General features: G+C 38.0%; 1 protein-coding gene and 2 long non-coding RNA genes across 6 annotated transcripts; 1 reads left to right on the forward strand and 2 right to left on the reverse strand.

The window, feature by feature from the left end:
- Nucleotides 1-5,369: 5,369 nt before the first annotated feature.
- LOC108854843 (protein ACCUMULATION AND REPLICATION OF CHLOROPLASTS 6, chloroplastic) lies at nt 5,370-8,605 on the reverse strand. The gene is given in 6 exon segments (XM_018628511.2): nt 5,370-5,634; nt 5,637-5,820; nt 5,909-6,042; nt 6,363-7,317; nt 7,400-7,885; nt 7,969-8,605. Coding segments are annotated over 6 exon segments (2,373 nt in total). The 5' UTR covers nt 8,476-8,605; the 3' UTR covers nt 5,370-5,527.
- An 8,778-nt stretch (nt 8,606-17,383) lies between these two features.
- On the reverse strand, nt 17,384-20,873 carry LOC130510606 (uncharacterized). Its single transcript, XR_008944293.1, has 3 exons — nt 20,660-20,873; nt 20,005-20,521; nt 17,384-17,882 (listed from the first exon to the last, which is right to left on the reverse strand). It is a non-coding gene; the product is annotated as an uncharacterized LOC130510606 (long non-coding RNA).
- A 2,390-nt stretch (nt 20,874-23,263) lies between these two features.
- LOC130510587 (uncharacterized) lies at nt 23,264-24,762 on the forward strand. Of its 4 annotated transcripts, none has more exons than XR_008944275.1 (4): nt 23,264-23,587; nt 23,690-24,194; nt 24,273-24,305; nt 24,457-24,762. It is a non-coding gene; the product is annotated as an uncharacterized LOC130510587 (long non-coding RNA). The 4 variants fall into 4 exon arrangements; XR_008944276.1 differs by lacking the exon at nt 24,273-24,305 and having other exon boundaries at nt 23,275-23,378; nt 23,459-23,587; XR_008944273.1 differs by lacking the exon at nt 24,273-24,305.
- The last annotated feature ends 2,635 nt before the right edge of the window (nt 24,763-27,397 follow it).

Here is a 27,397-nt window from a genome sequence, read left to right on the forward strand (position 1 = left end):
ACTGGACTGGACTGATCTTGACTTGGACAGAACCTCCCCTGATGCTGGTATGGACATAACTCAACTCAAGCAGAACCTTCCCTAGCTGCTGGACGATTCCTTCGGACTTTCGGTAGAGTATCGAACTGACCTCGACTGAACTAAACCCATGGAACTGAGCTAACCTTGGACATCACCTCCACTTGATCATCAGAGAATATGACAGACTTAGACGAATTGATTTGGACAGAACCTTCCCTAGACACTCACTCAAAATCGGTAGAGTAACCGATCTCGAAAACTCTCTAAAACTCTCGAAAAAGCTCGGAAACTCTTGCTTTCTTTTTCTACTTTTTCTCTCTCTCTAGCCACATTTGGGACTGATTTTGTGTGTGAATGATAAATGAAACGAGCAGGGGGGGGGGGGGTTGGGTTTATATAGGAATGGTAAACCATTGAAATGGTGCCACACTAACGCCTGTGTGTCGTCGCGCATGCTTCCGGTTGCATGCGTTGCGACACACGGGCGTCCAAATGTCACTCAGCAAGTCTCTATTATATGCTAGATGACAGCACCACGTCCACATGTCTCTCAGCATGGCTGGAGTGCTTGCATCGCGACACACGAGCCCCCTGGGTGTCGGTTCGCATGTGCAGATCGCAGATACGGAGGCACCTCGTGCTACGACTTGTCAAGCAGCATGGGAGTGGCTCCTGCACGCCTACACCTCCTCCTTGTGTTGACACTCATCTTTTTAATGGATAAAAATCACGTCCTGACCCCTTAGATCAAGCCACCTCGAGCTTCTAGGTCGATTTGCGCGATTTCGGCCTTTCCGGCTTATTTTCGACCCGTGAACAATCCCGAATATTTTCCCGCTCTCGTTCTGATGCTCTGAATATTTTTAATAAACTTCATAGAAATTATGAACTTGAAGAAAAATATTTCCCGAGCCTCCGGTTTCCTCGAAAAATCCACAATACCAAGAAATTAGGGTTTTCGGCTAACTTCGTGTTTTCCCGTCGTGCTTGCTTCCCATCATGCTTGCTTCCCGTCATGCTTAATTCCCGTCCTGCTTCCGACTTATAATGTCTCTGAAATAATATTCCGCTCATACGAAGTTTCTTGAAAAACTTAGTGGTTAAGTAACGTCGGCTTAAAAACGTCGAGCTTTTAAACCGTTGTGCTTCCAAAAATGTGATGCTTCCAAAACGACCGTCTGATCAATCTAAGACACTTCTAATAATGGTAGAGCAGCTTATCCAACTCCTGTTTCACTCACGATCAATTCTTCGACCTTCTCGTACTCCGAAATTTCCCGATCGATCCGTATCGTCCGCGATTCGACCATCAAGTTGATGCTCGACCAATCTTCTATTTTCTCTGAACCATGTTGAGTTTGAAATGATCAAAACTCAACATTCCTCATGATTCTTTGATTCCCAAAAGCTTGGCTCCAAACTCTGACTTTGTCGATCTCGACCATTTTACCCCGAAGGGCGGGTTATCACATTCTCCCATTTTTAATAGAATTCGTCCTCGAGTTCTTAGGTGTGCATTTGCTTGGCTTCACGACTTGCTCTCTCTGAATGAGAATATCTCCTTGGATCACTTCGTCTCACGGTCTTGATCACTTGATGTGCTTCTTTGTCAATTCGCCATTGGAATCTCTTTCGGTTTCTTTGGTCTCCATCCTGAATCCTGATTCTGAAATCGCTTCATCTGGATGCCTTCCCAAACATTTTCCTCGGTCTTGAATCCTTTCTTTTCTTCACCACATGATTTCCCACTCTTCACTCAATCTCAGCTCGTCTTCATATCGAGACTTCCCTCGTGGAAGCCGAGTGAATAAACGAGAGCATAACATAAATAAGATAAGCAGCAGAATATAATCCACCATTAACAGCATATAAGGATATATGCTACGACTCCATATATATATATATACTATACCACTTCACTTCCACAACCACGGAACACTTAACTCGTAGCCACAAAGGCACACAGGCTAGAACATCCAATATAACTGACATGTAACCCCGATAAGGTTTCACACGACGAAGCATGCTTTCTAGCAACCTCTTTTGTACAGAGCATGCTTTATGCAACCTCTCTACCCAGCCGCGTAGGGACATACTCTAGCAACCTTCCTTGCCGCAAACTAACATGTAGCACCCACAAAAGATGCCACGTGACGGAGCATGCTTCCTAGCAACTTCCCCGTACAGAGCATGCTTTATGCAACCTCTCTGCCAAGCCGCGTCGGGACATGCTTACATAACTTTCCTTGCCGCGTATCCTAGCATTGCTGATCAGGTAAGCTATCGGCACAACTCAACACTAAACCACTAGTACCAGCAGTCCAGCCAATATGGTTTAAGACCCCGAGTACTAACATATAATAAACTAAATAACAATTTCAATATTAATCAAATCAACCAGTTAGTCACACCCTTACCAGAGCTGACTAACCTCAACAAGCATAAATAAACAAGCATCTAACTAAAACTACTCAAGCAATCTACTCAATCAAACCGTTACCCAGATAGTTAAGCCTCCTGCTATGAAACTATCTTTAAAGATAACGGGAACCTGCACTCAACCAAATAACCCAGCAAGAATAGAAAACATGATGCATCCTAGCTCTAGTCCTATCAGGTTATTAACACAGTCTTAATTCCGTTTCATCTCAAATTAGCATGTGCTATTCTGAGTCCATTTCATAAATAAATAACTCTAAGGACTATCATGCAATAGCGTGTTCATTCTAATCTATAATCTATATGCACACTCGATCTAACCTAAGTTCCAAGTGGAACTTAAACAGAACCAACTCACAAAACTACTCTAAATTCCTAGTGGAATTCAAACAAGCCAACTCACAGTGTTCTATGCGGATAAGCAGCTGGTTGATCGGAGAGGACCTAGCCAAAAACCCAATGGACGACTTGAATGGACTGAGTGGACTGATCTTGACTTGGACAGAACCTCCCCTGATACTGGTATGGACAGAACTCAACTCGAGCAGAACCTTTCCTAGCTGCTAGACGATTCCTTCGGACTTTTAGCAGAGTATCGAACTGACCTCGACTGAACTAAACCCATGAACTGAACTAATCTTGGACAGAACCTCCACTTGATCATCATAAAATATGACAGACTTGGACAAATTTATTTGGCAGAACCTTCCCTAGGCACTCACTCAAAATCGGTAGAGTAATCGATCTCGAAAACTCTCTAAAACTTTTGAAAATGCTAGGAACCTCTTACTTCTTTTCTACTTTCTCTCTCTCTCTCTCTCTAGCCACGTTTGGGACTGATTTTGTGTGTGAATGATGAATGAAACGAACAGGAGGCGGGGGGGGGGGGGGGGGGGGGGGGGGGGGGGTTGGGTTTATATAGGAATGGCAAACCATTGAAATGGTGCCACCCTAACGCCTGTGAGTCGTCGCGCATGCTTCCGGTTGCATGCGTTGCGACACACGGGCGTCCAAATGTCACTCAGAATGTTTCTCTCACATGCCAGATGACAGCACTACATCCACATGTCTCTCAGCACGGCTGGAGTGCTTGCATCGTGACACACGAGCCCCCTGGGTGTCGGTTCGCATGTGCAGATCGCAGATACGGAGACACCTCGTGCTACGACTTGTCAAGCAGCATGGCAGTGGCTCCTGCACGCCTACACCTCCTCCTTTTGTTGACACTCAGCTGTTTAATGGATAAACATCACGTCCTGACCTCTTAGATCAAGACACCTCGAGCTTCTCAGTCGATTTGCGCGATTTCGGCCTTTCCGGCTTATTTTCGACCCGTGAACAATCCCGAATATTTTTCCGCTCTCATTCTGATGCTCTGAATATTTTTAAAAAACTCCATAGGAATTCTGAACTTGAAGAAAAATATTTCTCGAGCCTCCGGCTTCCTCGAAAACTCCACAATACCGAAATTAGGATTTTCAGCCAACTTCTGGTTTTTCCATCGTGCTTGCTTTCCTATCATGGTTGCTTCCCGTCATGCTTAATTCCGTCCTGCTTCCGACTTATAATGTTTCTGAAATAATATTCCGCTCATACGAAGTTTCGGGGAAAACTTAGTGGTTTTAAGTAACGTCGGCTTCAAAAACGTTAAGCTTTTAAACCGTCGTGCTTCCAAAAATGTGATGCTTCCAAAACGACCGTCTGATCAATCTAAGACACTTCTAATAATGGTATAGCAGCTTATCCAACCCCTGTTTCACGATCAATTCTTGGATCTTTTCGCTAAATCTATTCAATTTCTGAAATACAAAAATATCTTCTTTTAATAAAAGTTTTATATTTTATCTGAAAACTTTTGAGAAATGAGAAGTATTCATCTTGCTCAAAAGTAGAAGGAATAATTTACTGAATTAATTATCCCCAATAGATTGCTTTTTACTTTTTTGTTTTAATATGTGGGTAAAGTCGGAAAATAACATGTACATTTCCGTCGACCGGAGTTATACCTTCTCAACAAATCTATGAATACGTGAGCAATGCATCGCTTCTTAAGAGCATTCAAGGTTATTTTGGCCTGTAATACATAGAAACCTGGTGATGGTACTGGTAATGGTAACTATTGATCCCATACATAGATTACGATGATTAACGAGATCCGTTTTTTCCGGCACAAAGCCCTTGTGCCACTTGGCCTGAGAGGCACATAACGTTTTAGGCATGTAGCCTTGTGAGCACATAGCTAATGGATCCTTAATCCAGAGATAAGTTGTAGAATACTACAGTGGCATAGATTTCCATCTGACTAGTAATAATCGAATATACATGCCAGTATTTGTCATAGGAAGGTTCGGATTATTGAACACCAAATCCTCGATTTTGAATCCGATCAAATCTCCCTTTTTCTCAGGCGGCTTCTCTGAGAAGGGAGCAACTCTCTTTATTCCTCCATCTCTCTCTCTTTGATTGCCACAGCTCTCATTGTCTTCTTTATCTTCTCAATCCGCCTTTGTTTTTCACTTAACAATTAATCTTTCTCAAAAACAGAAAAGCATGCAGGTGGCATACAAAGTGTGGACTAACACACAAGACATGGAACACATAAGAGAGTGCTTCTCTTATGGCTAAGCTTATTGGATTTGTTGAGCCAAGTCGAATGCCGAAGGAGATGTTTGGTCTCAGCCTGTTACATACCAATAACGGAGAACGTAAAATCATCCGGCTAGAGATTTACCAAAAATTCATCCGGCTAGAGATTTACCAAATCTTTCTCCGGTCTACGCTTGACCGGATTATAACAAGAAGCACATACGCACAGCTCCTGCTCATAAAGTTGTGAAAGGTATCTCGATGTAAGATAGTATCTCTCTAGACATAATAGGGAGGCATAATAAGTACCTGACTGAAACAAGAAACTTGAATTGTAGCACTTATATTATAACATAAGACCAAGGATAGGGGAGTGACAAGAACCTGAATATTTCCGAGTTCATTTATTGAACACTAACTTAGCAGGAGAATATACATAGAGAAAATCGCAAGATCAGACATGCTACATATGAACCCCATATTATGATGCAAGAACAGAGCCTTCAGTGATTTTCCATCCTCCTGACTTGGACCAGAAAGCTTCGTATCTTGTTGTGTAGGTTCTGACATCTGTAGCATTGTTTTCTGGTGAACCAAATCAGATAGACAAGCAGACTCCTTCAGAGTTGCTTCCACCAGAGCACGAGTTCCATCAGCTGAGACAGTCACGCTGTCAACGGAGAGTTTCAACAGTGTATAATCATAGACCAACCCGAGCTGCTTAGTCTCAGATGCTCTGTCTGTCCAGATCTTCAGCATTCTCCCATCCAAAACCTATAAAATTACCAGACATCGTTGCAAACACTACAATCAGGTTCATAGTATTAGCACAATCGAGTGCATTGTAACTTTATTCCCTTACCTCTGGTAACATTTCTATGCAGTGATCACGCCCAAAGGCCTGAGACTTGATCTTCTGCCACTTGCTCACTAGACTCTCTGCAGTCCTAGCATCCATTCTGTGAAGCGCTATCGATTCCTCAGATTTCACTGACCCTAATCAGAAAAAAAAAAAGAAAAATAAAGTCACAATTACAGCATCGTTCTCCTAAAGAGAAATGTTAAATACACTGCACTACAGCTCCAACTCTTGTCTACAGTTTGATCAAAAGATTCAAGCAGCATGTGTACATGTGGTAAGTGAAATCTACTCAACAACTTGTTAACCTCAGTTCTAAATACTCAGGATATCTTTTGGGGCATGTATCAAGTAAACGATCTACTTTCATTCCTGTTAAAGAATTGGTTAAACTTTTGGTAACGATCTACTTTGAGCAATAATCTTGTATAAAATTCGCATCCTTTGATCATATTACCTATGGTAGCAATTTCAGATGCCGTAGAGGAAGTCATGTCCTTGCGTTGCAACGATGAGCTGCCTTTAAGAGAAAAATACCTCAGGCTGACCAGCGAAATCATTCCAACAACAACACCGGCAGAGAGAATCTTTACACTTGCCTCCTTTAGCTTATCAGCATTGGACTTTTCTACAGTAATAGCAACGACGCTAGACTTTGTATCAAAGATTTCTGATGGTCTTTCAGTTTCTGCACTTGAAACAGCAGTCTCATCATCATGTCCTACACTGTTACCAACATGATCTACAGTAGACACCGTCTCTTGCGTATCGTTGGGGATGATTCCATCTGAATAGCGAGAAGGAAAAACTTTCTGCAGTGCCTGTATAGCACTAGCCTTCACATGCTCAGCTCCCATCCTTGCCATAGCTGCAGCAGCTGCTAAAGGAGAGCCCTGAACTACCTCCACTCTTTCCAGGTAACTCAAAACCATGGGATCATCATAATAATCCCCGAGTTTAAATTGTTTATCTTTGGTATCTCTGAATCTAGGAAAGACAACTCCTGCCAACCAGGTCTCCAGTAATTTGCAGAGCCCAGGGAGGTCGTGATTGTCATCACGATTCGAATTCTCCAAGACAAACTCAACAATAGCTGGATTCCTGTATTGTGAGTCCTCACTGTCTAACCCCAACCACATACGGCATTCGTCAACTTTGCCTATAAGCAGTGCACAGAGTCCCCTCTCGAGACCAAAGTCAACCTCCCAATTGTTTCTTGAGTCATACAGCATCGCAGGGATCTCCATAGCCATTACCTTAGCCTGCTGAAGTTGCTGGAATTGCTTATCAGCGTCCTGTAAGAGATGGGGCTTCTTACCTATAAAAGCTTGAGCCACAAGCGCCAGCGCAACTTCATAAACTTCAAATGACTCTGCTGGAATATTACTCGGGGTAGCTACAAAAAGATCAACCTAGGACACAAAGGGGAAGAGATTAGTATGGAGAAACCAACGCTAAATCATGATAGAAAGAAATAAAGAAAGGTTTTCAGACTTGCTCAGATGCTGTCATCCGTAAAAACGCCTCATTCATAAATTTCTCACGAGTTAGACCACCAACAACAGCTGATGCTCCACCTCCTCCAACAGACCACAAGATATTGCGTACACCACTTAAACCATCTCGTCTCTTCCCCGCGTAATCATCCCCCAGCGGTAAACCAAGAATCTCCAATACATAACGCGGCGTGATCTCCTCCAAAGTCTCATCAATCTGGGCACGTAAATCCGGTGCAAGGCTGCTGGCTCCTTCCTCCTGCAAAAGCTTCAGAGCTTCCTCAACGAACTCATATCCAGTAATGAAATCAGGAGGATCCAATGCCATTGCATCCCTGGAGATGTCAACAAAGGCAAGGGCCATAACCAAAACCACATCTTGCTTGAAGGACTTAGGCAACCTCTCCTTAAGCAAGGCTTCTCCTACACGAAGAACGACCTCAGTCTCACCAGCTTCTTGAAGTACACAGAGAGCACCAGGAACCTTCATGTTTGTTTGTTAAAAAAATAAAGATTCTTTAATTTTGAGAAAAGAAACGACCAAGAAAACAATTATTCGAAATTTACCTTATCCCAAGGAACATCAGTGATGACAGTAGCTTCCTCGTCATCGAGAAGGCTTTCGTTGTACTCTCTTCTGGACCGAGGATTCGAGAGCGTCTCGCAAGCAGCTTGAAGGATTTGTCTTCTGCTGATTAAAGCGTCGTCACTGAAACCGAATTGAGGCGGTTTTGAAACCCTAGCTTCAAATGCTCTTCTGATTCCGTCAGTTAAGAAATGCGTCTCCGCTCCCAAAACCTGGTAGAAATCGATGGGAATCGGAACGTGGCGTTCGGGACGGTCAATGGATAGTGGCGGAGAGACCAAAGTGGCGGTAGCGGTGGCGGTGGCGACTGAGGAGGAGGAATCGGTGGTGAAATTGAAGTCGGAGAGAAGACGATCGGCCCATCGGCTAGCGGAACAGACAGTGGTCACCGGAGAGGAGGCTAGGCTACGCCGGAGTTTGGTTGCCGGTGGTAGTCGGCAAATCTGAAACGGGAAGAGGCCAATGCCTAGGTGACCTAGAGCTTCCATTGGAGTTTTGTTGTGGATGTAAATGCCTTCTTTTCCTTTTTCTTCATATTATCCAGCTTAAGGATTGGTCGTCTAGGGTTTATGCTCTTTCTTTTCTTCTTTTTGTAAAAATCAAATTAATTTATTTTCAGGAAAACATTGAAGTGTTGAAACTGTAACATCTGTTTCATCATCTTTTAAGTTAATAGAGAAATTTACACCACGAGTTTTCGTCTTTACGGTATCACAATAAGACACATTTGATTATTCAAACACTTTTTTTTTTGTCATCAAATATACAGACTCATATAGACTCTTCATACTATATTGATAGCTCTGCATCTATGTGAACGACGAAATACGATTGTTGTCTGGCACTACGTGCTAAACGATCCGCCCTTGAATTATCCGTTCATGGTACAGGAATGAGCTGTGAGTTATGGAAACTGCTTTGTAGACTCTTTATATCCTCCAGATAACTTGCGAACGCTGGCCACTCCTCTGGTTCCGAAACCATCTTCACCAACTGAAAACAATCCGTTGCAAATATAACCTGAAACTGTCGTAAGTTTTTCATACACTCCATTACCCAAATTAAAACCTCCACCTCCGAGTGAAGGGGTGATATACTGGCTCGGACATTTCGCGCCCCCATTAATCCCTCAAAACCTTCCAAAGTGCTATACCAGCCTTGTCCCGAGAAATCGTCCTTATCCTTCCACGATCCATCTGTAAAACACCATCTCCCTGGAATTGTGATTGGTTGATTAGCTTGTGGCGGTAAAGTTCTTCTTACATCTAATTCTTGTGCCGCTGCCCACATACTAGATTTCGTTTCTGCCAATTTTAATGTGTCCATTGGATCCACATCCATATTACTAAACACTTGTTGTTTCTTGCCTTCCAAATGTACCATATAATTCATGCAAAATGATGATCATCAATCTTTGGCAGGACTCGCTAGAATAAATGATCCATATTAGTAAACAGTGCTTCCGAAGGGAAGACATCTGGATTTGTTGGTATCTTTGATAGTGCCCATACCTGCCGAGTTGGGGGACACTCAAAGAAAACATGATTTAAAGATTCCTCAGCATGCCCACATCTATCACACCCAATATCCCCTTTCATCCCTCGCACTTTAAGATTCTTCCTGACCGAAATATATCCTGATACAATCTGCCATAGAAAATGCTTCATTTTTGGGGAGCACCTCACCTGCCAGCACCGAGCTTTCAAATCGTTTACCGTCGGCCCAAAAATAATTGGTGGATTCCCTTTATCTGGGTAGACTCTTTCCAACTCATAGCCTGATTTAACCGTATATCTTCCATTATTAGTGAAATGCCAACCATCCTTATCATCCATATTATTTTTGCTAAGTGGTATGCTTTCAATAACCTTCGCATCCCGCGGGTCCACCAAAGCTCGAATGGCTTGTGAATTCCAAGTCCTAGAGCCGGGGATAATAAGAGAATCCACAGTAAGTTCCGGAAACAGATTATGTTGATTTTTATTTGCTGGTCTCGGGCGAGTGGTTGGGAGCCAGGGATCATTCCATACTGAAATAGATGACCATGTTCCCACCCGTTTAATTAGTCATTTGCTAACCAGAGATCTAGCTGATATTATACTCCGCCAACCATATGAAGGGGAGTAAGAACAGATCGGTTCCAGGGGTGAAGCGTTCTTGTAATACCGACCCTTAAAAACTCGAGAAAAAAGAGTAGTCGGCTTATTTATTAGCCGCCAAAGTTGCTTACCAAGCATTGCCGTATTAAAATTCATAATATCTTTAAAGCCCAAACCACCATCTTCTTTAGGAAGACACACTTTATCCCATGATTTCCAATGTATACCTTTAGTACTTCCTCCAGGACTCCACCAAAATTTTGCTACTGCACTCGTTAGCCTTTTTATAGTTGTTTGTGGTAGTCTATAATAGGACATTACATGATTTGGTAGAGCTGTAACCACGGACTTAATAACAACTTCCTTTCGTCCTTTAGTAAAGTATCTAAAAGTCCACCCATTGATCCTAGTATTTAGCCGATCTTGTACAAAGCTAAATACTTGAATCTTGGGACCACCTATGTTTTCCGGTAATCCCAATTAAGATCCCATACCTCCTATATTTTGTATTCCCAGTATATCTCGCATTTCCTGTCTCCTGGGTTCCTCCATTTTATGTCCAAACTGAATTGATGATTTTTGAAAATTTATCAATTGACCCGATACTGCCTCATATTCCTTTAAAATCCTGAGAATAGTTTCACATTCATCCTTTTGTGCTTTACAAAAGAAAAGACTGTCGTCCGCAAATAGTAGGTGAGATATTGGTGGACAAGCTCTCGATACTTTCATTCCTGTCAATTGTTTGCCTTGTTCTGCTTTCTTAATATTTGCAATCAGCGCCTCAGTACACAATATAAACAAATATGGGGATAGTAGATCCCCTTGCCTAAGCCCCCTGTGTGGTGTTATAAGCCCCTTTGGTTGCCCATTAAGCAGTACTTGATACTGAACTGAGGATATACCACCCATCATTAGTTTCGTCCAATGTGGGTCGAATCCTAGTTTGTTGGGTAATGCTTGGATAAAATCCCATTCCACCCTATCATATGCTTTACTCATATCCGTTTTTATCGCCATATACTTGTTTTGACAAGATTTATTTGTCCTCAAACCATAAAACATCTCTTGTGCAATCAGAATATTATTTGAAATTAACCTCCCCGTTACAAAAGCCGATTGTGTTTCCGATATCAATTTCGGTAGGCACACTTTCAACCTCTCACACAACACTTTTGATATAATCTTATATAACCCACATTGCAGAGACTAATGGGCCTCAACTCTGTCATTCTTGTAAGTCTCTCCGTTTTGGGGATCATACAAATATTAGTAAGATTTAACCTTGGATCCAACTCCCATGTAGCCAAAAAACTATTTACCAATTCCACCAGATCATCCTTAATGATATGCCAAGATACTTGAAAAAATAAAGCAGTCATTCCATCAGGTCTTGGTGCCTTTTCTGGATGCATCATAAATAAAGTCTGTCTCACCTCATCCTCCGTTGCAACCCGTAAGAGGCGTTGATTCATCTGGGGAGAGATAGATGGTGTTACTCCCTCTAGAAAATTATCAAACTCTGAAGGGTCAGTTGAAGTAAACAGATTCCTAAAATAGTCCACCGCCACCTTCTCCACCCCAGCTACATCCGTTATCCAACTTCCGGCTTCATCATATAGACCCACAATTCTATTACGAATCCGTCTTTTGCCTCGTTAAAGCATGATAAAAATTGGTATTCAGGTCCCCCGATGAATACCACATGTTTCGACTCTTCTGATGCCAATACTGCTCTTCATCCTTATATGCATCCTGCAATTTCTTAGAAATATCTATAATCTCCTCTTGTGATCTCGAGTCATCTGTTTGTACCTCTTCCAATGCTTTCTGAAGATCTGCAATTTTTTCTTTCACATATGGTGGATTATTTTTCCTCCAAGCCGCAATCTCATGTCTACAATTACCAATCTTTGATACAATATCCTCCGAAGATCCATCGCTCGAATCTTGCCATCCCGATGCAATTGATTCCAACAACCCTTCTTGTCCTATCCATCGTTTATCAAACCGAAATTGTCCTTTTCTTCGGCGAACTTTTTCCTCAATAAAAGCGACAACCGGCCGATGATCCGACCCTACCATCTTTAAATACTCCGTATAGGATACCAGAAATAGAGTATGCCACTTCTCATTGGCTAATGCCCGATCTAATCGGCATCTAATCATAACAGCCCCTTTACCTTTTCCTCGTCTACCTTGCCACGACATTTTATTTCCTCTTGCCGGAAACTCTAGTAACCCACTGTTCCGTATCATATCATTAAAAGGGATAAATGAATTAGCACTTCGTAAAGCTCCTCCCTCTTTTTCATGATTACCAGTTATTTCATTCAGATCCCCAATTATAAACCATGGTTCCGATCTCGCCAGTCCATACCTTGTCAAACACTCCCACACTTGCTCTCTCAATTTCTGTACCGGGTCACCGTATACAAAAGTCAAAAATATCTTTTTACCCAGGGTAACGCCTTCCACGTCTATCATCCTATTACTCATATATAATACATATATTTGGAACTCATTATTATAAAAAAGCGCTAAGTCACCACTCGTCCCATTCGGATCCACTGTCACCAAGTTATCATAGCCAAAATGAGCCTGCAATCCTTGAACAAAATCAGCAACTTTTTTTTGTTTCCGAAAGAAATAAAAAATCTGGCTTATATTTTTGCCATATTTCAGTAAGATAACTCATTGTCCACTTAGTTCCCACTCCCCGACAATTCCAACTTAAATTCTTCATTAAAATATTTTAATAAGGCTCCAATGAGCTAAGAGATACTGATTCAGTGTTATCATAGTATCTCATCCAAACCAGCAAACATGCTATCCAATTCCTCAATATCCATTCAAATTGATCAATTTGACTCCAATAAATCTGTTGATAATTCCAACAGAAGCTATTATCCGTAATAATAATATTTCGCCCATTCTATGAATCAAAATAAATGTTCCAAATCTCCCAACTCAAATTATAATTGAAACCCAATAAAACCCGGGATACCAGAGCACCATATATTTCCGATTTTAAACACAAAAGTACATTTATATAAAACAAACTATTGTTCTCTGTCACCTTTCCTTCCTCCATCGTTTCCACTCTATGATCCCACACAAATAAAAGAAAGAAAGAACTTCCCATCGTTTCCACTCTCTGCCATAACATGGTATCACCGTTGAAACTTAATTCCCATCGTATCCAGAACTTCCAATCAAACCAATGATTCCTCAACCTTTTAGTAATCTTGGCGAAGCCATAGTTGTCAGATAATATAATCAGTACACATTCTAAACAAAGGTCTATGACACCTGCGATTCCAAGCCAAAACCCATAACAAAACCACAAAACATCCATATCATTCCATTGCTGAGATTGAACAAATAAATGGCCAACTAAACAAGGAAGAAGAACAGCAACTGAATCAAGAACACAAACCCCATAAAACCCAACAGAAAAATAAATGCTCATAGAGCTTATTACTTTAAAACACCCGCACACAAGATCCCATTCTTGATGCTTCAACTCAATAATAAAAAGAAAAACTTTATCCATAAACCTATGACTTTTGATGAACTGCAAGAAGGTTTGATGCAACATTGCTCTCCTGCTGGCACCTATTGTCTCCCGCCTTAGGTCCGGTTCGAACTGGAGCCCTCTTGCGAGGGGAAGCCAGTGCCTTGGCACTTCTCATTTTGGAACTCGCTGCAGTGCTCAATGTAGACTTGAAGAGCCTCTTTTTTGTCAAGTGTTTCATCTCCTCTTCCCCTACTTGCTGCCCTTTTTCCTCTTCCTTCACCGGTGGGGCCTCAGTATCACCCAGCGCCTCGTGTTCCTCCATCTCTGAGTTCAGAGCTGCGAGTTCTTCCTCTGTAGGATCTGGAAGATCATCCACAGATTCTAAGTCATCCCTGTCCATTACCTCATCGTCTCCTATCTTCAGATGACCCTCGACAAGTCCCTGGAGCTGCTTCAGTCCGTTCTCTGTATCAGCGGGATCTGAAATGACCTCAGTACCCAACGCCTGCGTTTTGGCTAGTTGCTCTTGGAACCCTTGCGATGGAGGTAACTGAGCTCCGGACCCTTCATTCCTGATTTCCCCTTCCTCCTGCGCTTCTTCCTGTGACCAAAATTGAGTTTGTTGCGGAGTAATGTGTCCTGAATTCCCACTCTTTTTTCCTTCTTGATCAGTTGAACACATATCCTCGCGGCGCACAGATCGTTGTTTTGACTCCTCCCCCTCTCCTCTAGTGTTTCCCTTAGTGCCCGAGGGTCTCCTGCTACCTCTATCTGTTTTTTGCACCCATTTTGAGTTATCCTCGATCATTTTTCCCTTCCCCTTACTATAGTAATCCCTTGTATCCCTCTCTCGGTTTTGTTGAGCTCCAGTCCCATTAATAACCACCCCCTTGAAGCTTCTAGCGCGGTCGTCATGCTTATTTCCGTCGTGCCAACCCCCATTACCCCCGCCTGCTTCCAGCTTCCTCTCATTATGCTGCTTGAAGCCTTTCATCGTTGGACACTTCGCATCCTGATGACACAGACTCCCACACAGCTCACAATACCCAAACAACTTCTCGTACCTCAATAGAATAGGCACTTCTTCCCCATCGTAGAACTCCCCGCCTGTGAAGTCTACTGAAGTCTCAAAACAGAGCTCCTTGAAGGCATCCACCACCACCACCAGTACTCGCATAAGTTCCAAGTCGACCTCAACCACTCTCCCAATCGCCTCACCTATGCTCTCAAAAGCTTGAACCGTCCTGGATTCCTTAGAGACTCCCAAGACCTGGACCCAGAAAGGGATTTCAGAAGGGAAGTTAAGAGACCTCTTTGGTTGCCATTTTTCCAAAGCAAGCATCCAATAATCAAAGTGATATGGCTGGAGCTTTAGCACACCCTCAATGTTTTCCTCCTTCTCGAACTCGAATTGAAACTTGCCAAGACCCAGATCCTTCCCTATCACACGATCCTCAAGCTTCCAAATCTTCGGGAGATTAGAGAGCAGAGCCTTCATCTCCTGTGCTGGTGGGTTCATGCATCTCCCAACCAAAATCTTAGCACACGACTTTATCAAATCCGAGTTATCGAAATGAGCAACCGTGATCTTTAGCCTTTAACGAGTCCCCTCTCCGTTCCTTGTCTCACCCATTGAACCCAATAACTGGCCATGTGCCATTGAAAACGAAACCGCAATCAATCCTTTAGTGAAGTAAGAATTTGAAAGAAAACGAAGCTTGAGAGTTATGAAGAAGAGCTTCATGCGATAAGAGCTTTTATAATAAACCCAGTTATCCTTAACCTTCCTCTGCCAGAAATCCCCAAATCCCCTCCCCCAATATAAAATATCATCCCGAATCTCCCCAGTATCAAGGTTTCCAAACCTAATCAAACCCTTTCCCCAATCTGTATAAAAGAGAATCGCTTTATCAATACCTTGATATCAAATCGATTTCCTCTTAAATGTGATGAGAATCAGAATCCAAAACGCCATTGATATAACCAGTATCCCGATGATTTCCTTTCCACGATCCTCCACGAATCCGTTACAATCCATAGCAAATCCCCGTTTATCCCCTCTCTGATTCCTTTCCTTAGCAGAGAACCTCTTGATTCGTATCCCAACACCGATTCCAGGATCCCACCATCGCGATTTCATCAAACCCTAGCCTCGCCCTTGAAGTCGCCGTTATCGCCAGAGCATTTATTTCATCAAAAATATGATTATTGAAACACTTTGTTCACATTTTTAACGCAAAAACAAATTATTTATACTTTTTTCTCACTGAATTTCTTATACAGCAGCTGTGGAAGAAGATTTCCTCGAAATCCATCTTCAGTATTTCCTTCTTTAGATGGGTTATCAATAGGAATGATGGTTGTGAACATCATTCGGAGAAGTCTCTTTTCTTGTGATAAGAACTCTGATTTGTTTTCTTTGTTAAAAGAAACTAAGAAGATGCTTACTATTCTCCTCCTTTAAATCTCATAGGTATTAGTTTATTAGATAGTTGCAATTTTTTTGAAAATGGTTTTAGTTTGTTACAATGTTTTGATCTTTTTGCAATATTGAAGAATCTCATTTTAAGATTTGGAATGTTCTTGTGTTTCTTAGCTGGAGAAACTTATGGTGAACAACATCAGAAATAATGACGAACAACAAAACATGAACACCACCATCAAATCATGTTGTGACGTCACTACCACCACATAAACATCCATCTTCACCACAACAACCTCACCGCCTTTCATGAACAGCAGCGGCCGCTCCGACTACTCAGACCGTCCAGTACTTTTTCCACCTTTTTCAGCAACCGCTCAGACTATGTGGATAGAGTTTTAACATGCACATGAGAAATGATGCCCGTGTGGATATAGTTTTTACGATGTACATGTGAATATGTGTACATGTGAATACTATTAAGGATGTCCATTGTCCATCCTCTAGACTATATTTGAAAAGTGATTTTGACATGTGTCGTCATCACATTCATTCTCACTAAATAAAGATGACATGACATGAAAAATAGATGCATGGCACGAAAAATAGATACATGGCTCTTACAAAAAAATGACATGGCGTCAGACTATTTTTTAAATGTATAATCTCTTTATAAAGATTTATATTTTTTTATAAGAATTTTAAATATGGTAATGATTAATAACTCATATATCGTCATTAATATAAATTTCCATATAAATACTTATTTGATAAAATTATTAAACTTATTAATAACTCAAATATCACTATTAAAGTAATATATGTTACATAATGAAAACAACTAAATAAGATTTAAAATATATTTTTTCATTAACTTATATATACTATTTATATAAATATATGTATAATTTCCTTATAAAAATTTATATTTTTGGTAAGAATTTTAAATATGGTAATGACTAATAACTCATATATCGTCATTAATATAAATTTCCATATAAATACTTATTTGATAAAACTATTAAAATTTATTAATAACTCAAATATCACAATTAAAGTAATATATATATATATATATATATCACATAATGAAAACAAACTAAATAAGATTCAAAATATATATTTTTTTCATTAACTTATATATATATAACCAAAATTAATTGTAAATGGGCCTCAACAAATATAAAAGAAGAATAAACAGCTACATCAGTTGAGACTTGAGAGCTTCGACTCAACCATATACGCAAATACTAGTGATTTCTAACTACTTCATAAGACAAAATGCTAATAAAAAAAACCAAAACGACACTTCAGCAAGCATAATCTTTGGAGAGTGTTAACTTGTAGCAGAAAAGTAGCAGGTCAGGTGGGTGTTTTTCTCACAACTTAGCACCGGTTGATACAAACTGTCCTGACAAAAAAAAACAAATTGGAAAGATGATACAACTGAAATCATACTAGTCTTTACACATGCGAACAAAGTGTAAAGGTGTACATCAATGAGCAAGTGTACATGTGGACATCTATGAACTAAGCCTACATTATAGTGTACACATGTACAGATATTCATCTGGTTCCACTAAGTACATGAACAAAGTCTACACACCGGACCTTTCCCCACATTGCTACTTGATCCAGTACACTGCTATTTTTCCGTTGACGGTGCCTTATGCTCCTTCTGCTTGTACAAAACCTCCGCAGCATCACCCCTCCCCACTCTGATTTCTCGAACTTGTACCCACCTTCAATAAGCCCAATCATATATTCCACCTTATGATCGTCAATCTCATCATCTCATGACCCCCACCCAACTGACTTGTACGCCTCGGCCTCCATCATAGGCTGGAAAATTAGCTGCAACATACAAAACAAATAATTAGCAACAAACATGTATAAGGTATCTAACCCCATGTTTACAAAACCCTATTAGCTACAAAAAAAATAGGATCACTACAAAAAAAGTCTACACTGATAGCAGATTGTTATAGCACGTTTTACTGAACTGCTATCGTAGATGACTTAAAAATTTCCGTATTATATAATAGCATTAGATAAACGCTATAATAGGGTGAAACCTAAAATATCACTTAATTAATGCTATTTTGAAAATTAACTGAGCGGGAAAATAAAATTACTGATTCCGCCAATGCTTATCGGGAAATTAGGTTTAAGCACCAAAATATTATTCAAGTGTCTTCGATAAAACTATCAAAAACATATAATAGCATTTTTCTAATGCTAAGAAAAACTATTTGATCCCCTAAATCCTAAACCCTAAATTCTAAAATAACCCTTAAAACTCTAATCTTTTCATATTATAACTTCAAATCTTAAAATTAAATTCAAAATTTAATCTTCTTAATCTTAAACTATAATTTTCTAAACATAAATATTAAATCAATTCCAAAAGCATACCAAAATAAAGTGCCTAAGTTGAAACTCTAAACCTACCTTTAAACTATAATCTCTAAACATAAACTTTAAAAATCTAATAATTTCATAATATAATCTCAATTTTAAATTTAAAAATCAAAACTTAATATTCTCAATTATCTATATCTTAAAACAAAAAAAAATCTTAAATTTATATCTAAACACAGTTTGTAATTTCCAAAATTCTTTAGTTTTATAACTTTTACTTTCTAACTAAACTCTAAACTCGAAACCTATTCCCCAAACCTCAAATATACGTCAAACCCTTTGTATTGTATCATAAATTATAAATCTACACACATAAATTACAAATCTAATTTTTAAATTTTATTCACAAACTTCACTCTAAATTAAACATAAACTCTATATATTCTTTAAAAGTGATATAATCAAAATTTATTTTAAATCTAAATCTTAAAATTAGATTATACATCTGTTTTCCAAATTTCAAATTCGAAATTTAAAAATGTAAACTCTAAACTCTATTTCATAAACTCTTTAACTCTATTTTCTAATACCTAAATACCAATCAAAAAGTTTAACTTTCAAAATTTAAATCTGAATTTTTAAATTGTAAAATCTAAATCTTAGATTTTTCCTAAATTTTTTTTTTATTTTTGAAAATTTATCATAAATATCTATATATTAAAGCACACACACAAATGAATAGAAAAATAATAGATACAAAAAAAACAATTACAAAATATCTGATTGGTTAAGATAATGGGGCCAATCAAATTTAAGAAAAAAAAGATGTGGCCAATCACATTAAAGGGTGCAGATCACTCATTGTGTAACCACAACCATTGATGAAAGTTAATCTAACGGACACAAATGCACAGATGTTAGAAACATTTTTTTTTCTTCCATCTCCTCCTTCTTCTTTTTCTTCCACCGTGACTTTTCTCCTTCCTTTTACAGTGAAAAAAATCTGGATGGTGAATCCTCGGAAGCTGCGTCGAAGGAGGCGCACGGAAGCTGTAGTGGGGGAGACCCTGAGGCCGGAAGCAGAGACGACGGCGTCTCCGGTCAAGGATGGAGAAGGCCAGGCACACTGGTTGAGGAGGCACACATGGAGAAGGGCGGCTGGAGTTTTTTTTTTTTTTAGGTTTAGTGTTTTTTTTTGTTTAGGGTTTTCCGGTTTAGTGTAAACCGAATTGGATAAACTGTTGTGGTTTACTTTATTTTTATTTTTCTGGTTTAGTTTTGTAAACCGGAATTTATTTATCAATAAATTTAATTTTATTTTTAATTATAAAAAAAATTGGGTTTTAATTTTAATTATTTTAATTTAGTTTTTTTTTTAATTTTAGAATGATCTATCATGGCACTAAATATGAACCATTATTTAATTTAATAATAGCATTCAAATATTGCTATTATATCTCTATTTTTTGTAGCGTTACGAAAATGCTATCGTAGAAGGGGTACCTATGATTGCTGCCGCATACATAGCATTTGGTAAAACGCTATCAAACCCCTAACATAGCATAAAATCCACGCTAACAATGGACATATTTCTTGTAGTGGATAACTGATGTACCCGCGTACAAGGGGTAGAAAGTGTACAGATGTATATGATAACTTGTGGACATCGATGTTTGTTGTACACATGCCCACTGTAGGACTTAGTGTACATGTGTACACACATAATCACTCCTGATCCTGCCAACCCCACAAATCACATCTTCTACACATTTGTCATTGTTATAGCTTTACCTCAGGGTCGTGGTCCGCATCCAAAACATCTAAGGTTGAGCCCAGCGTGCTATGGCAACTTATTGCAGTTTATGAGCTCTGAATCGTCATTGCCGGCCTCATTAGCAGGCCGTGCCCCAGTTTAGACGACTGGGCGCACCTCCGTACCGGTAAGGTGAACAATTTCCCAAATCAAGAACCCAAAATCCGATCCATCTCAGGCGTTCCTTTAAGTACTTCCCTAACGAAGACAAGGTAACCCAATGTTGAGTAAACGTTGAGCCGTTTACTTGGGCACCTGTCTGTGGCAAACCGCCTCTCCGACAACATCTCATCGGGTACATCACCCGTATTATCCTCCTCTGCACCAATTTCAACATGAATCAAACCAATCAGCCACCCAAAAAAAATAGCTTTCGAAAAAAAAACTTCAAGCAAAATCTTACAAAAACCCTAAAATCCAAAGCGAACATCAACAAAGAAAAGATCGAAAAACTCACCCGCCGCAACTTCTTTGCCTGCTCGTCTCCGTCTCGTCGAAATCTCGTTGTCGCCTCTCGTCTTCTCCTGCTCGTCGAAATCTCGCCACCTCGTCGAAATCTCGCTGTCGCCTCTCGTCTTCTCTGATATCGTAAAGTAATATTCCGACAATCTCTTTCGCCGTCGCCTTCGTAAAAGAGAAACCGATAACCTACGCGACTAAAAACAAAAAAAGAAAATTCCAATTCTCTTCTTATTGTTAAAAATAAAAATAAAGCCTTAACATTTTGTCCTAGGTCCTGCAGCCCACTCTCCTTCATCGATTTTGAATTTCAAAACTCAAACTAATAAATAAATAAAAAGCTAAGCTCATTCTGATTTTTTTTCAGGGGCAACATGGTATTAAACCACACAGAAAGTGTCTAAGTAGCCCAAAGTGTCTAAGTAGCCCAAAGATAAAGTCAAAATGTGCCAAATGCGTAATTCTCTCAAGTTAAAATATCGAATTCACTAAATAATAATTAAATAAATAAAACCCGAATAAAACGTTAAGGGGTTGATTAGTAGAAACTATGATTGATTTTGCTGTAGATTTTGCTGATGTAACTCCATATTTTATTACTGATTTTTTTTTTTAAATGATTGGTATAAATTAGCAGTAGATTGTATTGAAAAAGACTCATTAAGATTCGTGTCAACTAAAATGTTGTAGTGAAAATGTTTTAGACATTGAAAGTTTCGTATCTAACTTGGTTTCTTGAAAAGAGACATGTGACAGATACAGTGATGAATAGGGTTCGATGCTATAATCCAAGTGTATAGATTGTTTCAAAATGTTATCTTTGGCAATTGTGATATCAGATAACGTCTACACAACTCATGGAGATCTCTTTCTAAGCTCTTCTCGGGTCCATGAAAATAACACTTTACTGTTGGATTCTTTAGAGGAACTAGACAAGATTGAGAGGAGGAGACATGTTGTTGAGAACGATGATGATGATGATGATGATGATGATGATGATGATGGGAATATAACTCTAAACTATGTTTTATGGTTGTGTCCATGGATGGCTGATGGTCTAAGCGAGAGTAATTACAAGGGATTTCTTTGGGGAGCTGATTCCACCGAGAATTTTCTAAAAAAGTCGAAGTTAAAGGTAAGTGTTTAACTTCTAATGATGTTTTCGTATGTGATTATTTAAATTTAATGTGTTTTGTTTACCGTTTTAGATGCTCTTAAGATCACATGAAGGACCTGATGCGAGATCAGATCGAGAAGACATGAGAAACATGCTATGCGGCTACTCACATCAACATTAATCAAAATTTACATTATTAAACTCAACAAAAACCAATTTCAATGAGTATAAATATACAGCTTTTTATATTATGTCTAAGTTCAAACAACAAAAATAATATTAGATTATCTTATATAAAATACAAAATCTTAAAATGTCACCAACATTGTTTGTACAAACAATAAAAAATAATATTGGATGTCCTTTTTCTTAAACTATTATTTAGATTTTATTTGATTTTGCAAACATTTAGAAATTTAAAAATGAAACCACTAGTTTGACATAAGAACTGTCGAAAATTCATAGAACATGAAGCCAAACAAATATAATAGTTTTAGGTTTATCACCAAAAAATGAAAAACCTCGATCACTTCAACCTAACAAAACAAAATAAATATGGATTTAGAATAGTATTTATATTTTAGGAGGCTAAAAAAATAACGTAATACCGAACGAATATCCAGATTAAACAAATATAATGTATTTTTATCTTAAAAAGTAGGACTAGGCAAAATATCCGGAACTGAAGAACCGACCCAAAACCGAACCGAAAATCATGGTCCCGAACTCGATCAGACACCGGGTAAATAACCGAATGGTTCCTAAATTGATGTACCGAAGAACCGGTACTCAACCCGATCCGAACCGAAAACCGAATGAGTATCCAAAGATTTCTGAAATGTAAATATATATTTAAAAATATTATTTATAATTATATGTATAATTATTTTAAAAACAAAAATTAAAATTAAAATTTTAAATTAAATATATTAATTATTTTAATTATTTTTGTGTATTTTCAGATAAAATATGATAGTTTGTATAGAAATACTCAAAAACCCGTGTCTAATGAGTAATTTTAGTTATTTTTGGTACATTTGGGTAGTTTGGATACAAAATACCCGAACCAAATAGGGTAATATGGTTAGTTTGAGTATGAACCAGTTTTGGATATATTAGTTATTCGGTTATTTTAAGGTTCTTTTTCATCAAAACCGAACCTACTCAAACCCGGGAGGACTCGACTCGAATCCAACTCGGAATTTTGTAATACCCAAACGAGATTTAATTTTCAAACCCGAAAAACCCGATATCCGAAAGAACCGATGGATACCTGAATACTCATGCCTATTAAAAAGATAACAAAATCAATAATCTCATCCCATGCAAGGCACAAGTTATTACCTAGTAATAACACTATTAAAAGGAGAATACCAAGCTCCCTTAGAGTGTCGACGTCATCTTAATAAATCAACCAATCATAACTCTTTTTTTCTGCCACCTCACATCCTCTTTGTCGACATGGGCCAGGGCAGTTGTGGCTCATTTGAGATCGTTGTGATTTCTTCGTGAGACGGTTCCCCTCTGTAGCCATCATTTCTCCTCCAAATCTCCGTTACTCTGAACCATTGATTCTGCTCTTTACACCTCTATTAAAGATGTATCCTTGCACCTCCTTTTTTCCTCCTATAATCTCTCTTTCTCGATTCTTCGATAACACAGTAATCCAAACCTCTGCAGACGAAGATCAAGCTATGGAGATCTGCTCAGTCCTCCGAAAAGACTCATGTTGCTGTATATTTCACTGACATCTCCTCGGCCCAGCCGATTCATAACTAAGCTTTGAGCGTCTCCTTATTGGACGAACAGGTATCATCTTTTTAAAACTTCCTCTTCCATGATCCAAATCAGTCTCTGTAATATTCTTCGCACTAAAACCACAAATTCCAATGCAACAATGGCAACACAAAGAAGAGGAGGAGCGTTTTTTGAGGGAGCAGAAGAAGAAGAAGAAGAAGAAGAAGAAGAAGAAGAAGGTGGAGAGAGAGAAGCTGCTAGGATGTGTCTTCAAAACGGTTTAGATCAGGCATACTGTGGTGACAAGGCTCTGGCATTTTTTGGGAGGCAAGGAATGTGAAGAAAGGTGAGGAGCGTATGGATGTCTTTATGGTGTTAAGTGATGATAAGGTACTTCATATTTCAATTGAACCTTGAAGCTTTATTGTGATCACATTCAGAGGTAGTTTATCTTCCTCATATCTGATTGCTTTTTATTAGTCGCAGGCAATCCTAATTCATGGTTCAATTGAACCTTGAAGCTTTATTGTGATCACATTTAGAGGTAGTTTATCTTCCTCATATCTGATTTCTTTTTATTAATCGCAGGCAATCCTAATTCATGGTTCTACTAGCGTACATAGTACGGATTTTGTTGCACAATTTCAGGCTCTCTGGCTTCATCCATTGATGTATCTTAGTAAGTTAGACTTGATTTGTAAATTTATAAATATGTCTGGTCTTTTTTTTTTACAAATAATTTGATCTTTCATTTCAGTATCTTTTGTCCATAACACGAAGTCAGTGGAAGGTTGTTAGTTGCTACATGAATGGACAATAGTCTTGTCTAGAACACGATGCTTAGATAAATTGATCTATTTTCTTTTGCTTAATGGAGATCTTGAGTGGCCAATTTAAATTTTCATTCTAAATCTCACTCCCTATGATTCGTATTTGTATAGGAACATGCATGTGAGAACCAAAGTGGTTCAAATCAGAGACTCAAAACCAGAACCGAAGATTGCAAGAAAAGAGGTTAATACAATCAAAGAGGAAACAAAGAAACAAGACATCGAATAGAGCAGTGAAATAATTTTGCTTTGTACGCAGGAAACTGATCTGTTGTGTAAGAATTTACAGATTACCTTTTTAAATTAATCATTTTATTACAATCATGTATTCATGTTTTACGTATTGTTTGGAACTCATACCTTAGTCCTGAATGGGAAGAAGTTAGAAGTGTATAAAACAATCTCTTTATCTTTAAATTCAATAGTTCTGAAGCCAAAATAAAGTTGACATCAATTGTAAAATTTAGCAATTGTTTTATATAAAAGCCTAAATAACGATGATAAAGAGTACATAGAATCATAGATTATAACAAAAGTTTTTTTTCTTATGACAAAGTAGACTATAACAACAGTCAAATAATTTTTATCATCCTTCAATATAGATTCCAAAATCAAACTGTATCAAACAGTGCAAATGCTTACAACATCTAAAGGTGTCCCTAAGAGAGCTCCATCTAGCTTTTTTGATGGATATCTAATCCGTTTAATAAGTTAAAAATAATGAAAAGCTAGGAAAAAGAAACATATGCGTTTCTTAAGCCTAAGCTCCCAAGATACTTTAGAAAATAGTGTGTTCGCATTTTCTGAATGATAAAAAAATAAAAATTAAATTGAAAACTGAACTGCTATTCGTATATTATTCTTTTATCACTAAAAACTCTTAATGGGTTTATCTACCTATGGGCGTCCTTTAATGGCCTATTTGGGTGATGCTCGGGGTGAAGCCTTTTTGTTTGCTATTTATTCCGCCAAGATTTCCAAGTTTATTCCTTCTCCAAAATATCAAACATTTTTTTATTTCTTATTATTGTATTAAGTTCCACTCTTATTCCTGCAACATTTTATCATATTTAGTAGCTAGCATATTGGATTATCCTATGTGATAAGAACTTAACAATCACAGAATTCACGAGTTTCTCTATGGCTGAAGGGATGTACACATTTGAGTTTCAGAACCTAGAATCCCATGGCAGTTGTCACTACTTTAACTGCAGTAACCCCACTTTGGGTTAGCTTGATCCATCTCTCAAGTTAGCTATGGAAGAATCCAAAATGAACCGAGGAGAAAAAAAACATTTGCATGAGTGAATGCCCAGCGTATATCTTTTTTTTTTGAAACACTCCAATGTATCTCACCTAGCCAATTTCCTTCTCAAATTAATTGTTTCACATTTAAAAGTCTGATGTAAATGCCTAAATGGTGACCACTTGATTGTGTATAGAAGCTTACACATTGATGTTAGTTGATTCAGTTCAGCCCATTCATCTCTTCCTTGAACTTAACCATTGCAGCACCTGGATACGTAACCATGACTTGAACCCTTTAATCCTTAAGTTCGTATTAACGATAGCTGTTCTCTTTGCTTCTTTTATGAGCTTCAAGATGTTGGAGAAGTATGTGAAAGAGTGGATCCTACATGAAAAATATGCATGAGCTGAGCTCAGAGCCTATGTACTCCCTTGAGCAGCATCCATCATAAACTAAGGAATGATTTTTGTCTGGCACACTAATCGTGTTGGGAAAAATTACCAGCCTGATAATGTTTCTAAAGAGGTTAAGATGAAAAATGGACAGCTAATGTTTAAGATAGCTTTGTATATTAAGAAAATGACTTTCTACTAATACTTTGTATTTGGAGACTTTTAGAATTCCCTTAGAACTCTTTTCTGAAACGTATTTCTCTATGTTTGTATGCTTTTGCTTGATTCTTGATGATTATTACAAGTGCTTAGCAATCATATTTATATTAGAGAAAGGTAACTGCTAGCTATTTCTAGAAATTCCCTTGATCCTTCGAATATGTTAAAAATTATTTTCTAAAAGTTAATCAGTATTGTTTTAGAAAATTAATCACTGTCATATATAATTTACAAAACGATAATAAAATAAATATTGAAAGCCGTTATAAAATATTTAAAATTATTGTTACATATGATTAAGAATAAATTAAGCATTTTAAAAAATTATATCAAAATTGTTTTTAATGGTAGAATAAGTATATTCTGCAAGTATTGTGAACAGAGTAAGGTTATAATATTATATTTGAACCATAATTTTTGATGCTGATATGAAAATTAAAATTATATACTTCATAGTTCAACAAAAAAATATAAAACAAATATATACTTCATAGTCCATGAAGATTATTGCTCAATAATATATTAGTAGTTGTTTATGTATTGTTTATTTGCACAAACCTTTATGATTATAATTTTTAAAAAAGACACAGCTCATAAAGTCTTTTAATAGAGTTCCACCAAATAACATGAAACGGAGAGTTTTTTTTGGGGCTTTCTGCTTCTGAAAATTTGTAATAGAAATATGATGAAATGAGTGATAAAGAAGGAGAGTTAAGTCAATATATGGAGGGAATGAAGCGAATGAATTATAGGGAAGGGGTCATTGGCTTTGGTATGATAAATGAAGGTTGTTTTTACGATTGTTGAGAAAATAAGACCATAGTTTTGTAGTATATAGGCGTCACGTTTGTATTAGTATTCACAAAGATTGATCCAACTTAAGGAAAACATACAATATAATTTATTAACTAAAATATCTATTATTCGCATTTGTATGTTGTTCTAATTAAAAAGTGTGTATTTATATTTATGTGTGTACTTTACCCGACTGATTTTAGTTGGTATTTTGCCAGAATGTTATTAAACTTAATAATTTGCTAAATATTCTAATAACATAAAATATATTGTTCAAAACTCAAAGAAAAGCTTTAAATAAATTTTAAATAATATACAATTAGTTATGGATACAAAAAAAATTCTATGTAAAATTAGTATTCTTTTTGATTTATCCATGAAAAAATAGTTAAACTGA

The sequence above is a fragment of the Raphanus sativus genome, chromosome 4 (assembly GCF_000801105.2).
Source record: "Raphanus sativus cultivar WK10039 chromosome 4, ASM80110v3, whole genome shotgun sequence".
NCBI lineage: Eukaryota > Viridiplantae > Streptophyta > Magnoliopsida > Brassicales > Brassicaceae > Raphanus > Raphanus sativus.